This window comes from Saccopteryx bilineata, chromosome 2 (assembly GCF_036850765.1).
Source record: "Saccopteryx bilineata isolate mSacBil1 chromosome 2, mSacBil1_pri_phased_curated, whole genome shotgun sequence".
NCBI lineage: Eukaryota > Metazoa > Chordata > Mammalia > Chiroptera > Emballonuridae > Saccopteryx > Saccopteryx bilineata.
In genome coordinates, this window is record NC_089491.1 from 289,097,933 (window position 1) to 289,108,233 (window position 10,301).

The 10,301-nt window shown below is 40.1% G+C and overlaps 1 protein-coding gene across 2 annotated transcripts in view; it reads right to left on the reverse strand.

The window, feature by feature from the left end:
* ACBD6 (acyl-CoA binding domain containing 6) overlaps nt 1–10,068 on the reverse strand; it is a 149,290-nt gene extending 139,222 nt beyond the window's left edge. For both annotated transcript variants that reach the window (XM_066255129.1, XM_066255127.1), the window contains exons 1-2: nt 9,500–10,068; nt 2,412–2,476 (exon numbers count right to left, since the gene is read on the reverse strand). In XM_066255129.1, coding sequence (XP_066111226.1) covers nt 2,412–2,476; nt 9,500–9,721 — 287 coding nt within the window. In that variant the 5' untranslated portion in view covers nt 9,722–10,068. The remainder of the gene's footprint in view (nt 1–2,411; nt 2,477–9,499) is intronic.
* Nucleotides 10,069–10,301: the final 233 nt, after the last annotated feature.

A 10,301-nucleotide genomic window follows, 5' to 3' on the forward strand; every position in this document is an offset into this window, starting at 1 on the left:
AATTTTATCACCCCACCTAATGAGCCTTTTAGATATTTTTTTTCTAATCGCCCTCCCCCATGGAATTTTAATAATCCACATATATTGACTATCTGTTGAATTTTGGAAGACCATGAACCATTGTAACATCTAAGATTTTATAACTCCCCCAAACCAACTTTTACCCCTGTTGAAAAATGTCTGATCTACAGACCAAGAAAAGTAATTCCCATCTTATGAATTAGCTGTGCTTACGGTATTTTGGTAATATGGAAACTAATCATCACACAAAACAACATTCCCTGGGAAAATGTCTCAAATTTCTTTCTTAAGATGTGAGAAATACACATCCGCCTTCTGCTGTTATCTTAGCTATAAGCTGCTAGTAGTAGATCCTAAGGCCTTAGGAAGGGACTTCAAAAGTGAGGGCTGGTGAGGACAGAGGTAAGAATGCAAAAGGGCAAGACCTGCACTAAAACCAAGAGTAATATTTTCGTCCTGAGAAACAGTTTAGTCTTCTTTTCTGCAAGCAGCCAGGATCCTTCTTGGTTTTTCCCTGACAATTCTATTTCCCACCAGTAAGTATAGCCACTGATCCACTGTGAACTAGAACTCAGTCCCACAGTTTCCTAACTACCTTCCTGCTCCTATGATGAATATAACATCTTTCCGAGGATTTCTAAATTTATTTTTACTTACTCTCGAGTGTTCCTTGTATACGTCCTAACACTTCACCCCTAGATATATCAGCATATATCAAATTGAGAAAACTTAACATCAGTACAGATTTCCCAATAATTTCCTTCATAGCGTTCTTCTCCCAGACCAGGAGCCAGAAAGATTCAGACATAGCACAGAGTTTCATGTATCTTGAGCTCTTTTGTCTTCCATGATGCTGCTATTTCCAAGAGTCCAAACCAGTTGTTTTATAAATATCCCTCAATTTGGACTGGTCTGATCGCTTCCTCACCTACAGTGTTCATGCCAAAAATGAATAATTAGGATTAGAATCAGATTGAATATTTTGTCAAGACCAATACACGGGTGACATGTCGTTTTCAACACATCTTGTCAGAGGACACATGATAGTCTGTCCCATCTTCAACGATAAGACTAAGGACTTGTTAAAGCAGTATCTGCCGTTTCCCTCCTTGTAATGGATCAGTAAACTGTGGGTCAGACTGGACAAACACAGGTCCCCAGTTGTTTTTCATCTAATAGTTTTAGCATCCAATTTAGATTCTAACCTGAACTGTTATAGTGGTTATAAAATTGAAACTTTTTAAAATTGTTAAAAACAATTAAAAAACAGGCAAGTATAGAGAAAAATATCGAAGTTATGAAATTTCATGAATTAAAACAAAAAACCCTGATGTAATAAAAGTTAAATCAGGTATTATCCATAATAGTAATAAAGCTCCAGTCAGAGACCTAATCGTAATCACCAGCAAAGAAACCTTGGGCCAGAATTGAAAACCAAAGCCCAGCTTCCTTGACTGAGAATGTCCCACACACAAATGAGTCAGTGGAACTAAACAGCATGCTGGATGCCGGACATGATGTACATTTGGTGTCCAGGTCTGCATCTCCCTAGGGCTAGGAAACAGTTCACAGACGGGCACCTCGTGCTGGAGACCACATTTTTAGCAGGACTGCTATAGAACGTAAGTTAGAATCTATTTTTAGCACTTCTTCCTACAACCATATTTCATTTTTTTAAAACCCTTCCCTTTATACATTAATTATAGGGCCAATGCTCCAAAGTCTTTCCTGCTGTAACTAAGGTTCCTTACTGTGGCAATTTCTTTTTTTCCATTTAGACAAGGTAAGAGGAAATAAGGCCTCATAGGATAAGAGGAATCCTCTGAATTATAACAAAAACTGGGGAGAGTATAATCTTTTAACATAATTCAGGACAGAAGTGAACTCAGCATGTTTTTTCTCCCTCTTCCCAGAGGATATGGTCAGCACTTCTTTATTGTGGGGGGTGGGCAAGGAAGAGAAGACCACTAGGGATGAGACAAAAGTGGGGTGCGGAGAAGAGTAAGAAATGGGATCTTCCCTGCTCTTCTCCCTTCTCGGTCTCCTAGCCTTGTCCCAAAGATCCCTCCAGGGGAGAAGTGGTGACTCTGTGATGGGACAGTAAAGTCGCCAGCATCAGTGCATTTGGTCACTCTCTAAGGAGCTATTCTTCCGTAAGGGATGTCTGTCAGTTGTGAACTATATACTTGCATACCAACATCCTGGCACAAGAATCCTTTAGGAGACTTAGCTAAAATCGGATTCTTTTAATCTCTCTTCCAATAGCCTGCCTTTAGCAGTCTACAGCAGAGATTAATATGAAAATAATTCTTTAATCTGATCACCCCTATCTAATTCCTAAACACCTAAACCATTTCAATTAACTGCAATAGATTTCAAGAACTTCTTACCATTTTTGCTTTCCTTCAAAATCAAAGAAGCCCGGTTTAGGAGTATTGCAATTTCCAACTTTGACCTAAATGAAAAGGAGGAGAAATCAAGAACTTATTTTTCAAAGAAACGCAGAGAAATTTTTCATTTTCAAATTGACTATGTATTCTTAGAAAATATTTGCATCTTTATAGAATAACAAAACATAACATACTTTGCAAAAGCAAATAAAAACCCCCAAACTTTAAATTTTATTTATTTATTTATTTTTTACAGAGACAGAGAGTGAGTCACAGAGAGGGATAGACAGGGACAGACAGACAGGAATGGAGAGAGATGAGAAGCATCAATCATTAGTTTTTCCATTGAGCGTTGCAACACCTTTAGTTGTTCATTGATTGCTTTCTCATATGTGCCTTGACCGTGGGCCTTCAGCAGACCGAGTAACCCCTTGCTTGAGCCAGTGACCTTGGGTCCAAGCTGGTGAGCTTTGCTCAAACCAGATGAGACTGCACTCAAGCTGGCGACCTCGGGGTCTCGAACCTGGGTCCTTCCGCATCCCAGTCCAATGCTCTATCCACTGCGCCACCTCCTGGTCAGGCCCAAACTTTAAATATAGGCTAGTTTTGCTTATTACATAAAATAACACTAATACTATAATACATTAAAAAATATGGGTGACAGTTGCATTCCTAATAGACAAATTATATATGACAAATATACATGATGCCATCCTAATTACCATTTATAATATAGAATTTTAAAACATGCAATAAATAAACATTAAAGTACAGTTTATCACAATTCATAATATTGTTTATTTATGCTGATGCTCATAACACAATTAGCACTTTATTTCTCCCAAATTCCAGGATAAACCACACTATTTTTTAAGTGTTCTACTATGAAAATAATCAATTTAAATTTACATCTTGAAAGCTGTGCAAAAAATGTCTCAACAATATACATTTTATCTATTCCACAATAATTTTTTGTTTGTGGTAAATGCTTATTTTTCAATCCAGTTAAATTATGCAGTAATTATCATCATTGTAAGTATAAATGAAATTCACATAAGTGCAGAATTCCCTATCTATCCCAATTCCCACTGCCAGAACAAATCTCCCTTTCTGATTACCCATCTACAATATAATAGCACTTTTCACTTTTACTTTGTTAGAAAGTTTTGTGTAAAGTTTCATCTTTCTAAGAGAATATAGCCTGTAAGAAACTGTTACTAACTCAATCATTGCACCTAATATAGTGCCTAACTTAAGATAGTAAAAATGTTGTTGAGTATAGAATGAATGCATTACATACGTGTTCAGCAAAACACCTACTTTTCCTAACGCTAAATATGTACCCCAATCTGACCCAATCCACTTCTCGGAGATCTGCCCACTAGCTCCTATTACTCTTTTACACTCGAATTTTGCTAGCATCAATATGATGGTCTACTCACTAGCCAGATTGGTCTACTCGCTACCTTAGAAATTTTTATTCTAAGTTTTGCTCAATGTAATTCCCCTCACCAGAAATGCCTCTTCTTCTTCCCTCAGCTTTTCAAAATGCCACACCTCCCACTCAAGGTTCAGATTCTAAGAATGCTTTCAGTCCACAATGATCTCATCCATCTTCAAAATCCTAACTATCATTATCTTTATCATTTGCTTAGCAATCCAGCACAATTAATCTGGCTGTTACTAAAACATGTACGTAGAGAGCAGCAGCCCTGTTATGAAGGGACAAAGGAGATGAGAGAGCAGAGCTGTATTTGTTGCATGAAAGCTCCACCTGTGTTATATCAAACGAGCCACACAACAGTCCGTTAGGTTTCCCATTACAAACTTTTTCCAAATGAGTACAGAGGAGTTGAGCGGGCCTGTCGCAGTCCACATGTTAGTAAATCCTAATTGGTAGCCAGGATTTGAATCTAGGACTGTTTGACTCCAAAACCCAATATACCTTTCCTATAACATTCAGTTTTACATGTTACACAGAAGCTAGGCTTCAGTTTCAGCATTTCTAATATCACCTGAACTACTGGATTGATAGAAATATGAAATGAGGCCCTGGCCGGTTGGCTCAGCGGTAGAGCGTCGGCCTGGTGTGTGGGGGACCCGGGTTCGATTCCCAGCCAGGGCACATAGAAGAAGTGCCCATTTGCTTCTCCACTCCCCCCTCCCTCCTTCCTCTCTGTCTCTCTCTTCCCCTCCCGCAGCCAAGGCTCCACTGGAGCAAAGATGGCCCGGGCGCTGGGGATGGCTCCTTGGCCTCTGCCCCAGGCGCTAGAGTGGCTCTGGTCGCAGCAGAGCGACGCCCCGGAGGGGCAGAGCATCGCCCCCTGGTGGGCAAAGCATAGCCCCTGGTGGGTGTGCCGGGTGGATCCCGGTCGGGCGCATGCGGGAGTCTGTCTGGCTGTCTCTCCCCGTTTCCAGCTTCAGAAAAATACAAAAAAAAAAAAAAAAAAAAAAAAGAAGAAATATGAAATGAGATTATTGGGCATAAAAACAGCTGTTATTACTATTTTGGATTTTTAACCAGACAGCAGCCAGTGGCAGAAACAAACAGCAATATCTATTCTCCATTTTTCCTACAGTTAACAGAAGTCTCAGCTAGACACATGACCATCCAGCTACGCATTACACGTAGCCATGCAACTTCTGCTCAGGCACGGGGACTGAAAGTGTGTTAAGTCATACAAATATCTTTTCTTAGAAAGGGGACTTGTCCTTCCCTTTTCCTTTGCCCTTCTAGGACATGCATGTGGCAATGGTGAGCTATCTCTGGACATAGGAAAAGGGTCATATAGCAGCAGTTCTCAAACATTTTGGTCTCATATCTATTGATATTTACACATTAGAAATTAAGACACTTAAAAATACGTATCAATTCATTTACAAATAAAAAACTCATTATATGTTAACATAAATAACAAAATTTTGTAAAAAAAAACACAAACAACCATATAGTCTAAAGCAAAAAACAAAATATAGTAAAAAAAGTGAAACTGTTTTACATTTCTCAAATCTCTAACGACTGCCTAAAACAGTCTCAGAAATCTACTGCAATATGTTGCTTTGGTTGAAGTATGATATATGAAGAAAATTCAGCTTCACACAGATATGCTGTTAGAAAAGAAAGTGGTATTTTAGTAGCATTTTCAGGTAACTGTTGATACTCATTTTTGATACCATACCAAACTTAGTAAGTGGCAGTTTAAGGTTAGTTGCAATCTGGAATCTGAAGTTATATTAATGAAATTTTCATTTCTGGTACATTAAATCCACTGGTCTGACTTGCACTTTGAAAGGTTCTTTTATCCTTACATAATTTGTGATATTATTCCAAGCAGTATTAAGCAAATTAGGTTATGCAGACTTCCCAAATGTTGACACAGTTCATTATACTACAAAAGTTCACAATAATCAAAATCACTACTAATCAAAAAAAATGTATTTAACTATTAGGAAGCTGTCAAGCTCATGTGGAAGATTTTCCAAATTCCTAATTTTCACTTGAAGGCTTAAATGTTATCATTAGCAACAAATACTGTCAGCTGTTTTCCTTAAAGTGATACAGTCACTTCATTCATTTTCAAGAAACTTTCTGCTAAATACTCAAATCTGAATAAGTACAAGTCACCTGTGAGTTGTTCTATTAAGTAAAAATATTTAATTAGACAGTGGATAGCTCAGCTTGCAACCCCAAAATTACACAAGTATTTTTCTCAAAATAGCCAATATAATTCAGTGTGCGGCCAAAGTGCTTTGTGTGTACCCCCTATTTCATCACACACGATATTAAAGAGACTTGTAGTTGAGTTCATATTCAATAAAAATCAATAATTTTTACTGCTTCAACAAAGACATTTTTAAGTGAAACTGGCTTTTTTCTTCTCTAAGTACATGGTGGCAAAGAAATATGATTACTAGTACAATTTACTGCGAGTGCCTTGATTCATGCTAATGTATCAGCAGTTTTATCCACCATGACAGCACAGAGAAAAGGCAAAGAGTGTCTTAGCGTTATGAAAATAGTCTAATCTTACAGATCCCCTAAGTCACAGGCATTCTCTGGGGTCTATAGACCATAATTTGAGAACTGCAGCCTTGGGGGAAGGCCAGGCTACAGAACAGAAAGAAACCAGACTGCTGGAGGTTGCATGAGGCAGACACCCTACCAGTTCTCGGTCACCTACCTCCAGACCAGGGGTAGTCAACCTTTTTATACCTACCGCCCACTTTCGTATCTCTGTTAGTAGTAAAATTTTCTAACCGCCCACCAGTTCCACAGTAATGGTAATTTATAAAGTAGGGAAGTAACTTTACTTCATAAAATTTATAAAGCAGAGTTACAGCAAGTTAAAGCACATAATAATAATTACTTACCAAGTACTTTATGTTGGATTTTCGCTAAGTTTGGCAGAATAAATCTTTATGAAACAACTTACTATAGTTAAATCTATCTTTTTATTTTATTTTATACTTTGGTTGCTCCGCTACCACCCACCATGAAAGCCGGAACGCCTACCTGTGGGTGGTAGGGACCAGGTTGACTACCACTGCTCTAGACCATGGTGAGCTGAAAATACAAGTCCAGCAGCTGACCCTATATCCCAACTGACACAGTGTTTGCATGCCCAAATTCGAAGAACAGTTCTGGATCCAGAAACAACAGAGAAAATAAAACTATAGGATTTTAGGACATCATGAGTAAGAGTTTCCAAAGTATTAGATAATCAACCCTAAGCTATAAAGCAGAGTTATAAAATGTACCACTTTAACTGAGCATCTAAACTCTGTTCTCTATGATAAATGATATATATCCAGTGTCCTTGAAACAGAATATTTCAACAAAGATTGCCAAAGGTGAATCAAGTGTACCCAGGTTAAAGTAGGGGGACATGAGTAGTTTAACTTGTATTAGTGCTGACAGTACCTATACAATGAAGCCAAAAGGAGTTTAAAATTTTCATTGTCCTATGATTTTCACATGTTAATTACTTATCTTCTGTTGGGAGAATGTATGCTAGTGCACAAAAAACAAACAACAACAAAAAAACACCCTGTTAATTGGTGTGATCTTTTTGAAATTTCACTAAAAGATGATTTTGGAGCTAAAAAGTTATCTGAGACAAAAACAGTTATTAAGTAAGTTTAGGGCTCTGCCTGAGGAAAAATGATTCATAGCTTATTTTCATCACCTTCCTGCTGACAACCTTATCTCATTCAGCCCACAATATAGGATGCTATTCTGAATACAAAATGTAATTATTTCAAGAGAAATTCTGATCCGTCATGCAGGAATTAGATTGGACTTTCAACTTTTTCTATCAAAGATGTTATTTTTAACAGTCAGAATTTTGCTAAAAATAAAATATTTTAGAAGCTATTGATGAAAACTGTGTCATAGCTAAATAAGCATTATCTTATTCTCTAATAATGAAGTTTTATTTTCCAGATACAGAATATCTTTAGTAGACATCCTACTGTTAAGTTCTTGTAAGGGTGAGGGACACGCCTCTTTCCGACTGTCAGGATGAAGAGAGTACACTTGAGACAGAGTGGTTAACAGGCGACTATTTTACTGATTACTAAGAAATCAGACCTTTAACAATGATGACACTAATGACAATATTAAAGATATGTCCGAGAGAAAATGTTTTCTAGGGAATTTGGAGAAAATTATTCTTAAGCTGCTCAGAGAATCATCAGACAGCCATGCTCCAGGACCTAGTACAAGTGCTCAATCAATTCTTGTTAAATAATTGAGATTCTCATTTTAATATTATTAGGACAGGGTAAGTGACCAAAGAGAAAACAGACATCCAGAACTTACCCAAGAAAGCAAATGCCAGGGCCAATTCAGGGGCAATTTTCATTCAACACTATGATTTATACTGCTTGTATCTACAACAGTATCTCTCAGGTCAATTCAATTGATATTCATCAATCCACAAAAGAAAAAAAAAAAAGGTTCATCTCTATTCAGTATATTCAGTTGAAGAATAATACAGAGGGGAGCCCACAACTATTAAAGAAAGAAAAAGAACACAGGGGAAATAAATACCATGAGGTAAAAGAAAAGTTTTTAAAAATTTAATAAAATAAAATGGGCTATTATCCAGCACTTCATTGCTTCCAGTGAAGTGAGCTTTGAGTTTTCCTGAATTGTTATTTCACTCCTGTCAATAAGTTTTCAGTGCTTAAATCTGGACTGCAAGTAACTCTGTATATTGAAGGCAAGTCTAGTGATGCCCTTGCTTCTCTGCATTCCCCACAGGCATCACACACAAGTGTTTCACATATAAAAGATGCTGAACACGTATTTGTTGATTACAATGAAGTAATAATTTTTCCCTCTGTTACCTAACCAAACGACAAATTAAATAGGTCTTACATGACATGACTACTATTTGTATTTCCACATTTCCAAGTAAAGTCCTGGGTCTTAGAGTCAGGAGCTACAAGGTAGTTGTAGTTCTGATTTAGCTGTATGACCCTAAGCAAGTTATCTACGCTCTCCGAGAATCATTTTTCAGTAAAAGAGGGCCATTATTTCATCTGTTTTTGAGCTCTAAAATTTTTAGAGTCGTCTCTAACAGACAGAAGCCTAATCAGCTAAGGTAGTTGGGGTTTAAAAAAAAAAAGTACAACAAAAGTAATAATACCTTATGTTGTATTGCATTCACCCTTTTTACTACAATCATATTATTCTCTCGGATCTCAAAATAATTTTTTTCACTTTACATCCATATGACCCTTTTGGCAAGAATGAATGACAAATCTTACTTTGTCACCCTCATTCCATAAAGACCCTAAAACTGGTAAAAGCGTTAGCGCATGGTCACTCAGCAACTCGAAGACACAGAGAAACAGTTATTCTGCTAAACATCACTCCGAGGACAGCCGACAGGTTCTTTCCATGTCCGTAATGATGCTTATTTTTATAGGATGACGAAGAAGCAAACAAAACAGAACACACGCACGCACACACACTCTTACTTCATTACTGGCCATGTACCAAGCACGTTTCCTATTAGTTTGTGTTGGAAAGAGAAGGCCCCTCGTCGCTCTCCCGCACCCAGGCCTCCCCGCGACTTTACCTGTTTGTACCTGGCGTACAAGTACAGGAGCTGCTCCCTGCTGGCCACGTGCAGCAAGCCCCGGAGGTGCGCCGCAGCCTTCTCAAACAGCTCCGCCAGGCTCCGGGCCGCCTCGGTCTCGGGGCTCGGGAGGGAGTCCACGTCGCCGGAGTCGTCCCCCGAGCTCAGTTCCCCGCTACTGTCGCCCGTGGTGGTCCCCGCGGCCAGCAACGGAGAGGCCATGTGTCCTCGCCCCCCTCCGACCCTCTGCGTCCACTCGGTCCTCTTCAGGTCGGGTGTGACGCCGGCTCACGGGCCCGGCCGACCGGGTTGGCTCCGTAGCCCAAGCCGGAGCCGGAACCCGGCTCACTCACTCTGCGCTCCCTCCCCAAACTCCGCCCCCGGCCCCGTCTCTCCCGGGGCGTGCAGGGCAGGCTCCGCTCCCCTCCGCAGCTCTCCCGCGGTGACCAGGTCTCCTCCGGTTTCCTGAGGCTAACTGTGGGCTCGGGGCAGCCCGGGGACCCTCCAACGGCGCGGGTCCAGCAAGCGGCGCGGCCAGTGGGTCCTGAAGAGGGGGCGCCGTGCGGCAGGGGCGGGGCGACGTGAGCGCGGGCGGCGTGCGCCCTGAGCGCGCGCACGAGCACGCGCCCCGCCACGCTTGGCGCAGGTGCGGGTAACGTGCGCAGTCCCCCGTTAGGCGGCGTCTTTTTTATGGGACTCGTGGAGTGTCCCGGGCATACGCCCTTTGGAGAAATTGTTCTGTGTTGGGGTGTCCCTTCATCGTTTAGCTCAAATTAGTAGTCACAAACTCCTACCCGTTCTC